General features: G+C 46.4%; 1 protein-coding gene across 1 annotated transcript in view; it reads left to right on the top strand.

The window, feature by feature from the left end:
* Positions 1–17715, top strand: part of mtor (mechanistic target of rapamycin kinase) — a 91465-nt gene that overhangs the window by 48100 nt on the left and 25650 nt on the right. The window contains exons 29-32 of the mRNA XM_080015947.1: positions 8380–8455; positions 11333–11472; positions 13558–13658; positions 14623–14738. Coding sequence (XP_079872073.1) covers positions 8380–8455; positions 11333–11472; positions 13558–13658; positions 14623–14738 — 433 coding nt within the window. The remainder of the gene's footprint in view (positions 1–8379; positions 8456–11332; positions 11473–13557; positions 13659–14622; positions 14739–17715) is intronic.

The following is a 17715-nucleotide window of genomic DNA, read 5'->3' as shown; positions in this document are numbered from 1 at the left end:
TCCATCAAAACTACACCAAGTTAAAGTGAGCAATAAAGTTAAAGATGCCCTTGACATCTATGTCAAGGGCATCTGTGTGGGGGGAGCCATAGATTGTTTTTATTCCAGACAACAGGGACAACATAGCTGACTTATGAAGGATAAAAGCGTTAAAATAACAGCTTGGATAACGTGGCGCTGCTCAGTTTATACCGAGTCATGACTGGAGGTGAAGTAAACGATTCCATATTCTTTGTAACGAGCGGGAGCATATGCGCCCGGGCATGCACCCTACCGTCTGAATGGCAGGGCTTCTGACCTGGAATACCACCAGGGGCTCTGGTGGCTTAGGCCGGTGATGGCTACCAGCTGCCGTTTGTTATGGCACAAGGGACAGGAGCCAGATACCGGCCGTCCACCCAGCAGCCTGCAAAGACAGTAGCGGGAGGAGAGGAGGGCAGGAAAGATGGATTACCCGCTATCCCACTCGAGCAGCCCTCCTCCATTTTATGTAAGCACCGTTGGCCGCACGGCACCACTTCAAAGGAGCATCGCGTGACACCGGACGGCAAAATGAAACTTGTGGCATTGCAAAGAAAATAAACGGATGGATAAATTGAGCACATGTGTCAACATTTGGAGATTCAGGGTTGATCTCTTTGCGCGTGTGGTCACCTCATCCATTTAAAGTAGATGTATTGATCGCTTTATATTCATTGAGACAGCCGCCAATAACCTCCTTATAATACCGTTTATGAAAATATCTACAATTTAATATAATATAATTATATCTTCAACAGCCCCGCTCTTCATGTAATGGTGCCAGAGTGGAATTTCTTGAAAAGTTCACTGTTTGCCTCGCTGGAAGTCATATGCTGCATACAACCTAAGTACCTTTGACCATTAGCCAGCCTCGCTGGTTTCTGATTCTCCCAGAATCCCTTTGTTGAAATGAAGCAATCACGCTCCCAGTTTGCTTTCCATTGTTTAGAAGGAAAATTGATTAGAACTTAAATCAGGTAAAGTTGAACAAAAGCAAAATAAACAGGAATATTACAGGACTGGCATCATTCAGCGGAAACAGATGTTAAAGGATAATTTCACTGTAAATGGAGTCAATATGTTGCCTCGGGAAAGTCAAGGTCGTGTTGCAATCTCCCCCTTTCGTTTCAATCCATATAGCGACGGTAAAATTCCGTTGAACTGTTGGGATCCTGCTATTGGAAACGCTCCGGCGCCTTGGCCTCTCGACCCAGAGGTGAAGGCCCCCCCGTGGACGCACTTCGCCTCGCTGTCCCATCGACTCAGCACGGGCTGAATGGTTTCTCCGGCTGACGTCTCGATGGCCCTATAATACGCCAAATACTTTCTCTCCCGACGTCGGTGCTGAAAGCCAGGCATATGGCCGTTAATAGAGCAGCCTCCCTTTTCGTGTTTATGTTTCCGGGGAACCGAGAAACAAAGGGACCAGTCAAACCATCTAAAGGATGAAGTGATTCCCCCCCCCGGGCCACCCACGTCTCAGTGCCATCTGGACGGAAAAAAGGTTACCGAGGTGACCCCCTTCCTTCGCCTCCACCCGGGGGATACGTTGCATTCTCCGAAGACCAGCGGTGGTCGGAGCCTGTATTTGATAAGAACAGCGTGTCCCCAATCACTCCTGACTCTATGTGCTCATTCAAACACGCGGTCCTGTCAAAAGATTTACATTGCATTTGCGTGCTGTAAGTTTTTGGACTTTGGATCTGTGGTTTAGACGGGGTTGAATGAAACCGCTTCGATGCGGGATCGTTCTGTTACGCCATTGGGCATTTGGGGAAAAAAATGAGTGTTGTTTGGGGTCGTTATGCTCGTAGTACGTTAACCCTCTGCTGCACGTCACTTGGATAAATGAATGTCGTCTTGATTATCAAAGCCCGGGTTATGAAAATATGGACGGCTCGTTTGAAGCGAAAGCTGAGGTCTCATCATCGAGCTGGAACAGATGTTTGAGCGCTCCCAACTTAACTGAATCAGTACCGCAGGGGCCGGGTACGTAGGAAGTCAATGGGAATGGCTGTGTAACAACATGCTTCATTCTGCCCCTGACTCGCATGTGTCAATAATCTGCTTGAGTGGTATTATTTTCATCCAGCACAAGCTCCGTCATGCTTCTGTGGAACATCCAGCTGAGAAAATAGGAATATTCTGGCCCCTTTTGAATGTCAATCATATTCTAATTGCCCTGGTCCGACTAGGCCTGTTGGCATACGTTTTTTTATTGATGGGGAAAGAAAATCAAAGCTAGTCTGGGCACCCCACACTTCTTCGGTCACTATCAAACAATGAAATGTTGAGAATTTGATACTGATCTTTTCTCCAAATGAGGGATTTTTTGGACAAAGGGGGGGAAACGACTGGTAATTGGCAAGAGAGCTGTCTTTTTTTTTTTTTTTTTTTTTACATACTTTTTAACATTTCCATCAAAAAAAAGTAATCTCCTTGCAAGTCCAGCTGCTTTTGATGTAAACGAACAGTAGTTGATGGTTTTCTGCGGAAAGGAAATTTTAACTGCCTTTCACAAATGTATAATTTCACAGCGGTTTGATGAGGCACTAGACGGGACTTTTTTTTTTTTTTTTTTTTTTAACAGCATGTAGTCTACGAGATCGCTCAATAAAATGAGTCATATAATTACACCAGTAACTTCCGATAATACAGATCTGAAGATTTGTGGAACTTAATTATGAATTGAAGGTTACCTTTGTTTGCTTCCAATGGAATGCAGCCATTCCTTAAAGCCAGCATGCAACATTATCCATCAGCATTTTCCTCTGTTTATAACACCATAGACGGACTTGGAGGGTGGAGGGAGCGAGATAGCATCAAACCAACTGTTTTATATGTATTGATTGTGTTTCATTTTTTATGTTCTATAGTAGTGCGAGCTGTGAAGAGTGCCTGGGCTGCATGTCTCATCTGTAATCTGCTCAGACAAGTACTGCGCAATGGAAAGAACACCACAGACACACACACACACACACTCTCTCTCACACACACACACACACACACACACACACACACACACACACACACACACACACACACACACACACACACACACACACACACACACACACACACACACACACACACACACACACCACCACCACCACCAAGGTACTGGATCCTTTAGCTCGTCCTTTCCCAGCTTTCCCCAGAGTGCACAGTTGATTGCATTCTGGCTGCCCCACCAATGAATATTTCTGTGTCGGACAAGTGACATGGGTTGTCAACTTTCCCTGTGGCTCAACACATGTTAGCCACAGCCCTCTGAGAGAACCTACAGCCATAACGGACCAGTCCACTGAGAGCACTTCTGTGCAAATATTCCTGTTGCAGCAGGTCTCTTGTTTACATAGGACTTCTCTAAAGCTGGTTCACCTAAAGCCTCTCCAGGGAGGCTGCCATAGTTGTCTGTGTAATGTAGTGAACATGAGCTGTAATCGAGGATCCCCAGCACGAAGTCCTCTTAACGACTTCTTAAATAGCTTTCTCCTCACGTGCAGCTTCTTAAAAGTCATGTGGGGCCTACACGTGGGTTCCTGGGTCATTGTGAATGACTACAAAAGACAGCCAAGAAAGCTTATTGAAAAGATGACCTTTGGTGAAGCTCCCATCTTTCATTTCTGCGTAGCTTAATGTTGTCATTTCATCTTCATGGTGTGTGTATTTGTCTACAAGGTGTACATATCAAGTCAAGGCAAGTGACACTTTATTTATAAAGTGCATTTCATACCAGGACAACACAATGCACTTTACAAAGAAATACAAAAAAGAAAGAGAGAACGTAGTTGTCAGCTGGCCATTACAAAAGAATGCCCCTGAAACAACAGCAACAACAAAAGCAGCAGCAACAACAACAACAAAGACAACAAAAACAACAATAAAAGCAACTCCAACCACAGTAGCAACAACAGCAACAGCAGCAGCAACAGAAAACACTAACAGCAGCAACAACAGCAGCAGCAGCAGCCACAGAAATAACATCAACACCAGTAGCAACATCTACACCAGTAGCAACAACAGCAAAAACAACAACAGCAACGCACGCGCAAAGACATCACCGGAACCGGAAGTGGTAGCTCTCAGCAGAACTGGAGAGAGTCAGAGACGGTTACATTTAGGTATAGGGTTAGCAGCAGCAACAACAACACCAGTTAAGGTATAAGGTTAGCAGCACCAACAACAACACCAGCAGCAACGACAACACCAGCAGCGATAATACCAGCAGCAACAAAAACAGCAACAACAGCACCAGCAACAGTTGCAGCAACAGCAACAGCGCACAAGCAAATACATCACTGGAACTGGAAGTGGTAGCTCTCACCGGAACCGGTATCAGTATAAACATAGCAGTGCTTTTAAGGGGAATTTGTTTCACCATTGATAATTATTACTTAATTATTACCGCCCTGCCTCACCTCCAGCCTATTTCACACCCTGTTTTCCCAGAGAAAAAATTATCCAAATAGAAAATACGGGGGGTGTGGTCGGTAACAAATGCTAAACCAGTTCCATTTTCCAAACCAAAATTAGCGGGTTTACCCACTAAAAATAGGCGATTGACACCTTTGCCATTGCAGGAAACATGCCGTTTTTTTTCTGGTGTGTCACGATGATGTGTCATGGTTCCAGTGTGGTTGTGAGAAAAAAAAGTAGAAGAGACAGAAACCTCAACACACAACATAAAACTGTGAAACATGGGGTTGAAAAAGTATTTTGAGATGTTGAAAATAATCGGATCATTCATGAATAACCCAACACTACAGTTGAAGCAGCATGGTGTATCCATGCCGCCGGTGCACGCACCGGTCCTACGGCGCCGGGGAGTGGGGAACGGCTTGGGGCGGTGCTGGAGTGGCCCGGAGCCCGGCGGGGAGTGTGGGGGTTCTCCGCTGTGCTCCCCAAAAAAGTAAATAACTGATTTGGGATTTTAAATGGGATATGAAATGGTCGAATGATCCACGGATATTTCTGTCTATTAATGCACCAGCGTCCGGAACTCCCAATGCGCGTCTCATCGTGCCAGTAAAGGAGCCTAAATTAGCGGGTCTACCCAGGTGTCCTGTTTAGATCAGAGCCGATCGGAGGTGGAGCCGATTAAAACCTGTCTCTATTGCAGGGTCATTTGACCCGGGATTGAAACCCGGGTTTTTCCTTTCCAACTGATGACAACCGCCGGATGTTTGCGGGTGTTACCAGGTTTTTGTGGGAAAGGGGGCTGATTCTCGCCAACACTGCTGCAGTGCCAGCCACTCAGAATGGCTAGCCCTGCCGACTGGCCCCGGCCGGCTGCCAGCCGGATATATTCATTCATTCCATTCAGATAAGCGCGGACCTTTCACTAGCCTGTCAAGGACCAGCCGGCCATTTGTGGCAGCTGCATCTGTTGCTAATATTAGTGTCCATAACAAAAGTCACATGTTATCCACTCCAACTGTAGTTTTGAGATTTTCGTTACTTGCTCAATAGACTTGTCATCAAAAGCTGTAGTGTAGTCACTCAGTCACAAAGAGGCAGAACATGTGTGAAGAAATGATTTTATTTCATGGTGACTTGGTGTGCCAGACCGGATAATCATACATGAGCACTTGATGAAATTTTATTGCACAACCGTATTGACCCGATAAGACAAGGTTTTATTTTTTTCTGGAAACGCGTATTAAAAGCTATAAATTGCGCATCAAGAGGAGTGTTTCAATCTCTTTCCGCACACATACAGTACCCTGCAACTGTGGAACAACGGCGACACACCGTCCTCGTCCGATCCACCGCTCGCTCTCCATTGCTGTAGTAGTTCACTGGGAGCCCGAGATTTTCTCATACTTTACGATTTAGAAGAAGCGGGCGGGTCCTCTACCTCCTGTGTGTGAGACTCATTTGCACTCGCCATCGTGTGACTGACTGAGCTAAGCTAAGCTAAGCACGTTGCTCACGGCTTCCGGGTGGAACTCGCGCTTGCGAAATTTTTTCGTCTTATATTCAGGGCCGTCTTATATTCAGGTCAGTACGGTATTTGTCAAATGTACGGCGACAACAGTTACAGGAAGGATATCATGGAAAACATTAAATGGCTCAAAAATGCAAATTATATATTTATATTAATACGCATTTTCCTTAACTCCCTAATGATACTTTTTTTTAACTGTTTCCACTCCACCACTGCATACAGTAGCAGACATAAGGAGCCATTTAGAACGTCACGTTGGCAGCAACAAGCAAAAATCTGGCTCAGAAATTTGTGAGAAATGTTTGTTTCTTCCTAATAGATGGTGTTCACATCGAGGAGCACATTTCGTGAGCTCCGTCAGCTGGATCGAGTTTCGCGCGCGGCCGTGCGCGTGCGCGGAGCTGGCAGCCAGATGGTTTTGACTGAGGCACAAAGAATTCCCCAGGGTGGACAGCGGAGAACAATCTTTCTTATTCTGATGTGTCATTTCAGATGAGAGCCCATCTGGCGAGCTTTGGCTTTGCCCACTCAGCAGCTTATGTGCAATGGAACACAGAGGTTCTGGAGAGCCACGCTTTGGAATTTTGAAAAGTGGTGCGTCACCATCCTCCATGCAACAGATAAGCTGCAGTTTAATCCCAAAACCCGTTTGAACGACGCACAGGATACCGGCACGACACTGTAGCATCCGTCTTACATCAAATGCTGAGTGGTAACTTGTGTTTGGTGGAGACGAACAAACGCTCGTCAAATTATTTGTGTGACACTGTCACGCAACCGTGCGAGCCACGGGAGAGGCTGATTGAGGGGGATGAGCTCACTCCCCTGTGTCCCGCGTCCACGCTCTCGATGCCTGCCTTGATTTCCGTTTTAGATTCTTGACTCTTGTCTGTTCAAAGACGCTGTCATGAGAGGAGACGGTGTCCCGTCCAGAATGAATGAATGATGGTCTCTCGCTGTTTTCGGTTCATCCGCGTTCCCTTTTTAATCTGAGCCAAACAAGGCAAACGGCCCTGGTTTTTGTTTATTCCACAGACAACAAACAAAAAACGGACGATCCAAGTTCCGTCACAGTACAGTACGTTATATGAGTGTTGATAAACTGCTTCTCATGAAGGGACTCCGTCACCTGGCCATCGAAGAAGATTCGGAGACGGACGAGACCGCTCCGGTTCCTTTTCTTCTGTATGCCATATGTCCATCTAAATGCAGGAGACATTGGCTTCTTTTAAGCTAGTGCCGACTCCTTGCTGTGTTCTTTCATCACGTTAGTCTGGCCCCTCGCCGCGTGTCGAGCGGGGCTCGATCAGTCACGAGCTGTCCATCGCCGCCCCGGCACCCTTCAAAACACTGCAGTTTGTACAGATGCGGTGACAAGGGGGCCAGCATGACGTTTTGCGTCCGAGGAAATACGGCAGCCATGCGGCTGAGCGTTTCCAGATGGAGGTTAGCGGGGTGGGGGGTTCAACAGGCCATCGTCATAACCGATGACACAACGTTTATCTCCTGAGTGCCGCATGCACGGATGGGCCGTCAAGCTCGTTTACCGTTGGCAAAATATACACCTTACGCCGGGAGAGGAAACATTTGTTTTAACACAGGAGGTTTTTTTTTTTTTTGTTGTTTTTTTTTTTACCTGTCTGCTTATAATGGCCATTTGGGGTTTGCCACCTTTTTATTTTTAAAATTTTTTTTTTTGCAAATGGTACAAATATTACTTGTCAGAAGCACTCTGAACAGGAGGTCAAGCTACATAAACAGTTTTCTGTCTGTGGGGTTTCAGGAGGACATTAGTCCCTGTGATTTCGACTCCCCACGCTCTGTTTTCCTAGAAGGTCATATCTCAGTTGACATACCATCAACCCCATACTCAACCGTCTCTTACAGTAATATCTCTTGCACAGATTGGGTTGTGTATTTACTTTGTAATAGCATCTTTTAAATCACTTCTTATTTTATTCCACTGTGCTTTTGCTGTGTCTGTCAAAAAACTTTGTAAACTTTGTTTTTAAAGGTGCTATTTAAATAGTCAAATTATATACAACTATTTATAATACTTGACATTTTAAGCACACCGCATGTTTTCCATGTACACATAATTTAGTGACAGTAATCTAGGTATGACTCCATGTTGTGGTTGGTAGTCGGATGAAACTCCCCAGTGTTCCTTGCCTACTGAAGCTGCCCAAAGGTCCATTCAGACGCATCAGTCTTGTCAGCGACAGCAAGGGCCTGCCTGCAATTTCATCAGCTCTAAATTGGTGTAAAGGTCTGACTTCAGCTGTGATCCATCATCCCTCGCAAGCTGCGTGTAATTTCAGAAGGCTCCCTCAAGAAGAGAGTTCCTTTCTTGGTTTTATATGGAAATGGGCCCTGAGCTTCCTCTCTGTTTCTGTCTTAACTTGCAGCATCAACAATAAACTGCAGCAGCCTGAGGCAGCGTCTGGTGTGTTGGAGTATGCCATGAAGCACTTTGGTGAGCTGGTGAGTGTTCCTTTTTTTTGTTCAACCAACTTTGTGCAGTAAATCGAACTTTATTGGAGCTGTGTTAAGTACCTTTCTGCCATGCCCGACCCACCAACGCACACACACACACACACACACACACACACACACACACACACACACACACACACACACACACACACACACACACACACACACACACACACACAGTTGAACACTGGTAAAGAGCGTCATTTGAGGCACATGCCCCAAGAACACCCTGTTCTTATTCAGCAGCACGTGGACAGGCTTGTTGTCTGCTATAACCGTCGGCTCGAACCACTGCTGTGCACTTTCATCCAATGAATGCCCCCCCAAAAAATAAAAAAGTTGACATCCTATAGAGTATAAACATACACCGATCAGCCTCAACATTAAAACCACCTGCCTAATATTGTGTAGGTCCCCCTCGTGCCGACAAAACAGCTCTGACCCGTCGACTCCACAAGACCTCTGAAGGTGTCCTGTGGTATCTGGCACCAAGACGTAAGCAGCAGATCCTTTAAGCCCTGTAAGTTGCGAGGTGGGGCCCTCATGGATCGGGCTTGTTGTTCCAGCACATCACGCAGATGCTCCATCGGATTGAGATCTGGGTAATTTGGAGGCCAAGTCAACACCTTGAACTTTTTGTCATGTTCCTCAAACCATTCCTGAACACTTTCTGCAGTGCGGCAGGGCGCATTATCCTGCTGAAAGAGGCCACTGCCATCAGGGAATACCGTTGCCATGAAGGTATTGTACTTGGTCTGTAACAATGTTTAGGTAGGTGGTTCCTGTCAAAGTAACATCCACATGAATGTCAGGACCCAAGGTTTCCCAGCAGAACATTGCCCAGAGCAACACACTGCTTCCACCTGACTCAGTAGACCAGACCTCCTTGTTCCCTTTCAAGTTCTGATGCTCACATGCCCATTGTAGGAGCTTTCGATGGTGGACAGGGGTCAGCATGGGCATTCTGACTGGTCTACGGCTACGAAGCCCCATACACAGCAAGCTGCGATGCACTGTTCCATTATAGCCAGCATTAACATTTTCAGCAATTTGTGCTACAATATATCTTATATGGGATCGGACCACTTTTGGTAGGTACTAACCACTGCATCCCGGGAACACCCCTCGAGACCTGCCATGTTGGAGATGCTCTGACCCAGTCGTCTAGCCATCACAATGTGTTCCTTGTCAAAGTGGCTCAGATCCTTACGCTTGTCCATTTCTCCTTCTTCCAACACATCAACTTCAAGAACTGGCTGTTAACTTGCTGCCTAATATATCCCACCCCTTGACAGGTGCCATTGGAACCAGATGATCAATGTTATTCACTTCACCTATCGGTGGTTTTAATGTTGTAGCTGATTGGTGTAGTGTAGTTCCTGCTGCCAGGATTCATTCCCAAATGTGGGTCTATAAACTCCTTTCAGACCTCATTCACTCTTAAGTGTCCGCTCTGTATATGCTTTTACCCGCCGTGCAGCAAGCCAACAAAAATATGCCAGTGCACAGCGTTGCCATCAATCTTCATAGCCACATGGCCAAGACCAGTGTCCCAAAGTCATTTTCAGAGTCCTTTCAAAGTTATGTAACTTTGATCTTTTTACCGCTTGTTCTGCGAGTTCCGAGTCTTTTCCCCTCTATATCGGGTGTTAAAAACAAGATTTCTCGCCGTGATACTTGCATGATTACCCCTCCCTGGAATTACTCCAAGTTCTTTTCTGCGCCGTCTCACCTTCACCACGGAGGGAGCTCGTCCAGATTTAAGAAATAATCCTCCTGAACATGACATGCGTTTGGACACTATCGCACCGATTATTGTTTTTATTTTTTTCCACATCCATTACGTAACAAGAGACCCGCATTCCTTGTTGGCACCTGTCTACTTCCATTTCAGTCATAAAAATTAACTTTCACTGATTTTATTTTTTGTATAGCCTTTTGGTCGACTCAATCGCATTAATAGATATTTGAGTATACACGTTTAATGTCGCCAAATCCACAAATTTTGAACTTTGAAATAAGCCTCTAGGCATCCAGGAATTGGAACAAAAGTATGACAATAAGGGTGGGGGTGATTGTGGCCAGGAGAAGGGAACAACCACCCCAGTGTTGTGGAAACAACACAAACAGATCACTGAACAGCACGTACCGACTCTGCCTTTATTAAGTGGCTCGTTTTAGCCTAAAGTCAAGCTGTTGCCCACCGACCGTTTCACAGACGGGGCTCGCATAGAAAAGGCCGTACCCTCTGTCTTTGCAGGCGGCAGTTATGGTCCCCATTAAAAGCGTCGTCGGAGCGGAGAGCTTTAGTAAAAGCAGCTCCCACTGCACATGCTTCCAAGAACCTTGTTTATGAGGTGAACGGTTGCAGGGCCTTTTAACTGTTTGGAGGGGGTTTGTGGGTTGGGGCCCTCGTTTGGCATCCCAGTCATGCCCATCACCGGGTCAACAAAGGTCGCGACGAGTCCCACGCATCGATGGCGCGAGGTCTCCCCGAGGGACGCCGACACGTAGACGTCGCACCGGGTTGCAGCGATCAGATGCTACACATCCGCGAGGAAGTGGCAGGCGGCAGATCTGTAATCGGCCGTGGGTTGCGTCAATGGAGCGGCTGTCGCTGAAGGCTCTGTCTGTCTCATTAATGGAAGACCTCGACGCTCCGCTCGGCATCTGGTAACAGGATGAAGAGGGGATTAGAGAAAGGCTTTTCCTTCACACCACAGCTCGAATAACCAAGATTGATGCCCCCGTCGTTCAAAAAAACAACAAAGAGAAGAATTGTTTGTTTTGTGTTAAATGAGTAAGTTTTTCCAACTTGTCATGCCCCCCCCCCCCCCCCCCCCTGCTGTGTTGAATTTTCTCTAGGAAATCCAAGCCACCTGGTACGAGAAGCTGCACGAGTGGGAGGACGCCTTGTTGGCCTACGACAAGAAGATCGACATGAACAAGGAGGACCCGGAGTTGATCCTGGGCCGCATGCGCTGTCTGGAGGCCCTGGGAGAATGGTACATCCGGGGCCATGGCAGTTTTCTCACAAGATATGATGTATAGATGTATCTGTAGTGGCACCGCAACTTGAGCATTGCTTCAATGGGATTCAAACTCATGGGTTGATGATGAGACTTGAGGTCCGTGGCTCGAGCTTCTCTCACGTGGTGTTCAGTGTGGATCTCAGCAGCAGCCAGATGACATTTCAGAGGCAACTGCTCACTGGTATAGTAGACAGGTCTATACTTGTCATATCTGAGGAGCATATTGGCTTTTCTAAGTTAATCTTATGCATCAGAACATCTTGACTGTTGAAGATTCGGTTGTTGTTTCTCATAAAATGGTCCATTGGTCATCCCTGCATAAGTGGGATAAGACGGAGCTTGTCTTCCTTTTGTGACCGTGCACTTCATCATGTTCTGCTCTGGTGTTGCTCATACATACTGAACCTTTCGCTAATGGATGAAGACATTTTTTCTAAGAAGCTGATTCGCCCCCGAGCAGACTCATCCCCAGAACTTTGTATTTGCTCAGCCAGCGGAGGCAGCCGATGAGAGCCTGACGTTACGCCTTTTAAATGACTGGACAACAACAAAGAGGGAAAACAGTTCCTCATAGTTGCTCCGGGCTAATATTTCTCAGGGAGCTTAGGAGAAAAACAAACCGTCCGCAACCGGGCGATGGGCTGCACTAGGGCTACCGGCCTGCCTGGGATCAGCGGTGCCACCTACTACCGGTTTGAAAGTGTTTCCATTCCAGGTGCCACCGTTTACAGGCCCCTTAAGAGTTTATTATTCTTTTGTTTACTTGGTTTTATTATTCCAGAATTTGGGAAGGGTCATCATCATCATCATCATCACCACCACCGAGCTTGTGATGCTTGCCAGGTGTTAATTTGCTTATGTAACCTGCATTTCCTTTGCCGTCACGGTGTTTCATTTCGTTTCGTCCTTGTGATTCATTTTTACAAGGAATTTGTTTGAGCAAAGAGGGTTGGGAAGAAGGTTGGTTTGCGGTTTGTGTGTGTGTGTGTGTGTGTGTGTGTGTGTGTGTGTGTGTGTGTGTGTGTGTGTGTGTGTGTGTGTGTGTGTGTGTGTGTGTGTGTGTGTGTGTGTGTGTGTGTGTGTGTGTGTGTGTGTGTGCGCATGCAGGCACGTGAGCAGGGATGGGCTTCAGTGTGACATAACAATTGACCCTGTCATGAGTCAAAGAAGACCAGTCTTGAGACCATATTGTTTCCAGTTGAAAAAACAGGGTTTGGACAGTTCCTCTCTTGTTTGTTCCCAACCCGTGACCGATGAGGCAAACCGTCAAAGTCCAGTGGACGTTTTGCAGCCAAGGACCAAACCTCGAGCCTGAACACGCCATTTCACCCAGTTCTCTACCCTAGAAATGTCCACATCCTGGTGGTTTTCCCTTTCTCCCTTTGATTTTATGTTTCTTCTCCCTCTCCATCTCCCTCGTCAGAGCTCGTCCGGTGTATCTTTCTGAGGAACGCGCCGGGAAGGATTTAGTCCTCACCAGATTAGAGAGGGAGCACGTTTGTGTGTGTCTGTGTGAGTGCGTGCGTGCGTGTGTACGAAGCAGCGCTGATTGTTGATGATGAGGAATTAGCCTTGGTCGGACGCAGCCACCCTCGGCAGCAGCGCCTGCATCTGCTCGCTGGGTTACTTGATATTGCCGGGAAATGGCAGGACGATGCTCTGGCCTGAGATGTTAAGCCCCGATAATAAATGAATAAATAAATAACGGCAGGCATAATGGGAAGGAGATTTTTCGGCCGAGCCGGGATCCTTCTCATCGCCCGCCAGCGAGTGAGGTCATCGGATGGCTATTTGGCACCGAGAAATGGAAGGTATTAATCGAGTGTCTTCATTATTAATTTCGTTATCCAAACGATATTGAAATTTGCACCAACTGCACAGTCATTTGAAGACAACTACTATTATTATAGATGACCACACCCCACCCCCCCCCCCCCCCACTGCCTGTTTTGTTGTGATGGCGGCAGTGATGGCTTAGTTTATTTGACGGCCTGACATTTGACGTTTTAGAAGTCCGTGTTGTTTTTAATTCCATGTATTTTCTTTCCTGCGTGACAGGGGCCAGTTGCATCAGCAGTGCTGCGAGGAGTGGACGCTGGTCAGCGAGGAGACTCAGGCCAAAATGGCTCGTATGGCTGCGGCTGCTGCCTGGGGCCTAGGTAACAGCTCCCACTCCTCAAACATGCCGTACCTGTCAACCCTCCGTTTCTCTGGGGATTCTGCCGTATTTTACCCTACCCCCGTTTAAGTATTTTCCCCTAAATCTCCTTATTTTGAACCTTTCGAAAAAAGGTCAGAGCAATCTCCGCTCTGATCAAGGAGATCGCTCCGTGAAAAATAATTTCTCCAAACAAAACAGATAAAAACAGTGTTTTAATTGTAGATGTAGATGTTGTAGATGAATGGAATAAAACAAAAAAAAAAACCTGTGCGTAACGGGGAGACTTTCTCAGTCACTCTCTTACCCCCCCCCGGGATGGCCCAGGGTGGGGCACCGGAAAATGTTATCAACAATATTACTTTCAAATCGAGTGTTGACAGGTATGAAACGTGCACCATAGGGTGGATGGGTGGATGGCTGTGTAGATAGAAAAGTACATCAATAGATAGATAGATCTATTTTCTATTCAATAGAATAGAAAATAGAGAAAAATTGACAATGTGAAATACACGTCAAAAGTTAACAAGCAATAAAAATAAATAATAACATGAAAAATAATCCTACAATACTCAACAAAGGTTGTTTCCAAAACATACAATAAACCTAAAAATAAACAATAAACAAAAGAAGAAAGAAACAAAACAAATTTTACAAAAAAATAACATTTTGGAATCATAAAATATAATACCTCATAAAAACTATACTTCTGTATCAACTGTTCACATTCCAACAAATATAGGAGATTGTCAGGTAACAGGGCTTAACATGTTCTTATTGACTCTGAAGCCCCCTAAGCCTGCCCTTTTGTCGACTGCCATTCTTAAAAACGATTTCCCTGGAAAGAAGTGCAGTCAAAGCACGATGGTACAGAGTTAGTTTAGAACGGAAGAGCTATCGTCGTACTCGCCTAAGTTCTGCGTACTTTTTTCCCCACTGGTTCAACCGGACCGATGTACCTCCAGGCCACTGGGACAGCATGGAGGAGTACACCTGCATGATTCCAAGAGACACGCACGACGGGGCCTTCTACAGAGCCGTGCTGGCCCTGCATCAGGACCTCTTCTCATTGGCTCAGCAGGTAAAGTGCCGGACAATCATCATCATCATTATCATCAACATCATCATCATCAGTGGGACTGTTAGGTTTTTCCAACATGTGAACTTGGGGCACGTTAAAAAACGTTTAGTCTACATTAGGAAACATTACATTGAAAGAACAAAAAACACGTCTCGTCTTGTGGCTCCTGGCGTTCGCATTAGACTTTACCGAAAGGTGCGAAGGGTTCATTTAAACCAATAAACAGCCCCGCTACTATTCCAGACAAGGGGTTCGATTTCCACTTTGACTCGGGCCGTTTCATTAAAAGTAATAAAAAAAACGTTTCTTTTTTTTTTTTTTTTTTTTTTTTTTTAAACAACGCTGTGCTTCCACGGTGTGGAAACGTTACGTAACCCCCCTAATCATAAATCATCGCAGCCATTTAACCCCACTCCACGGCAGCCGAAGGGGGGATAGGGGGGATGACGGAGTCCACTTAAACGTGAGCTCATGGTCCCCGGCGGAGGACTTTATTTAGGCTGGATGCCAACGAGTCAGAAAAACGGGAGATGTCTGACAGCGATACACACGCGCACACGCCCGCACACACACACACACACACACACACACACACACACACACACACACACACACACACACACACCTGTCCGCCCGCCACCGACCGAACCACTTCTAATGAGCCACTCTTCCACCGCAAACTCACAAAGACTTAACTCCCACTAATTCAGAGATTATCTCCAGGTGTGGCCTTATAGGTTCCTCTTTATAATGCAGGGAGGAGAGCGGGGGGAAAAGGGGGCAAAAGGAAAGAAAGCCTGCTCTTGCCGCTTTTAGCGACGATGGGGCAATGAAAAGCAGATGGATCGCGGGCGAAAGCCGAAATGTCAACATGAGCTCAGTCTAGTCTTCCGGATACGGTCGGTAATCCTCACGCTTAAGTCTTTTCGATTCCAGTGGGGTTGGGGTTGGTCCTCCTCCCACCCCCACCCCCATCCCCCGCCCCCTCCAGCCAGACATGTGTGCACGTGCGCCCGGAAGCGCAGGCGTGCAACGCATCTGTCTGAGCGCTCTCGCTCGGCTTTTTCATAAATCTCCAAGTACACGGCCAAGATCTGCTTCGAACCCTTGGCTCCGGCGAAACACCTGACATGGGCGTCAGTCATCTGTCGGTCTTGTCAAAGACGCAGGATTCTCTAGTTGTTCCTTACTTAAAGAAAAGACAACTGAGACTTCTCTCTTATTTGTAAGGACATACTGGCTGCTCGGGATCTTTGTCAATACCAATCGCAGTCACATGGAGGCCACCATGTTATTACATTGTTATTACCAGTGTAATAACAAAGTTTCACTGCCATCGATGGACTTTACCAGTGTCAAATGGAGTTTTACACAGTTTACAACTCAGCACACACTACACATTTTACATTCCCTCTGACAATTAAGAACATTTTTGGATTTTTGTCATATTGTCCCTCTTTTGGGTTTTGGGAAAATTCTGATCTTCGAGAACCGACCAAAAACACACCTTTAAACGTCCCTTGAAATGATCTTCCGGCCCCTGCTGACAACTATGTTAACACATATTTCTGTTACTTTGCCACATTTTGTATTTGGTAATTCCATTTGAAAAGACAGAACCGCACCATTGCTTTTTACACAGAATAAACAAATACAAAAAAACAGCAAAATTAAGTAATTTTGACGAAGGAGATAATTTTAAGTCATAGGGTTCTCACCATTTTCTCACCGATTTGCCAAACACCCACAAAAGAGAGACAATATAAAATATGAATATAATGTAAAATGTGGATGCTAAAACTGGCTTGAAACTGATGTTTGAGACTGGAACGGTCCTTTTTTAAATATAGACCATTAGACCACAATCAGGTAGCGCACCACCGGCGGTTTTGTTTTGTCCAGTACAGAGGAGCGAGACACTGCATTTATCGGGAGTCGTCTGGGCTGTGGCCGCTCTCGCAGTCAAGCCCAAAGTAAACACACGGCGTAACTCACCTCCAGCGCCGTAAAGGAGCTGCCTCATTGTCACCTCCGTCCCAACTCTCTGCCCGCCGCTCTGTTATGGCACGCAACAACAACAACAACGAAAAATAAAAAATAAAAGAAAGTGGTAATTGCCGGGAGACGGGCTGAAACAGCTGTGCGTACCTCCCCCACGCCTCTCCCGGTCTCCCCTAATCACCAGTCCCTCCCCCTCAGAACCTGGACCGGCCAAACACGGCAGGGCTCCAAGGCCTTTCTCCTCCAACCCCTGGGTTACTTTGGTTTCCCCTTCCGTCGACTTCCTGTTTCGGAAAGGTTTTTTTTTATTTTCTCTCTCCGGGTATCTCTCTCTCTCTCCCCCGAACGCTAAGCCTAGTACTTGCTCTGGTCAGCCGTGCCCCCGAGGATTGCGTAACTCACATTTGTTCTCGGCCGGTCGCCTCTTTCCCCGTAAAAACCGTGTCCGACTGTACTTTTCCAGTGTTACACGAGGCTGGGAATGGGAGGTTTGGCTGTCCACTAAAGCATTTTTTTATTTTTTATTTACTTTTTATTTTGTGGGGGGGTTTTTTGTGCATTTATGAGGTGCGTGTGTTGGAGCTAGACCTCGCACTCCCGCACAGATTCCCTGTTGGTCCTCATGACGTGGGTGTGTGTCCTTGGCCCCGTTAGCACGCAAAAGGACGATGCGTCATGGATAAATTCTGAGGTCATTTATTTATTTTCTTCTAATCATCGGCAGCCGAGACGCTCCGTCGGGGTCACAATGGGAGCTCTGCGAACGGCTCTATCACTGTCGTCCTTGTGTTTTAAAGGCTCTCGCTGATACGACCGATTGAGAACTTTCCCGGTGTGAAGGAGTGCCTCTGCAGTTGGCACAGGGCGGTGTCTGAAATTTCCCTCTACAGCACAACACATCAATTAAGTGTTGTTTTAATATCCCTAATTCCTATTGTTGACATGATGGCTCCATTCAGGAAGAATAAACTCGATT

This window comes from Zeus faber, assembly GCF_960531495.2.
Source record: "Zeus faber genome assembly, chromosome: 15".
Lineage (NCBI taxonomy): Eukaryota > Metazoa > Chordata > Actinopteri > Zeiformes > Zeidae > Zeus > Zeus faber.
This window is presented reverse-complemented; position numbering and strand designations above follow the sequence as displayed.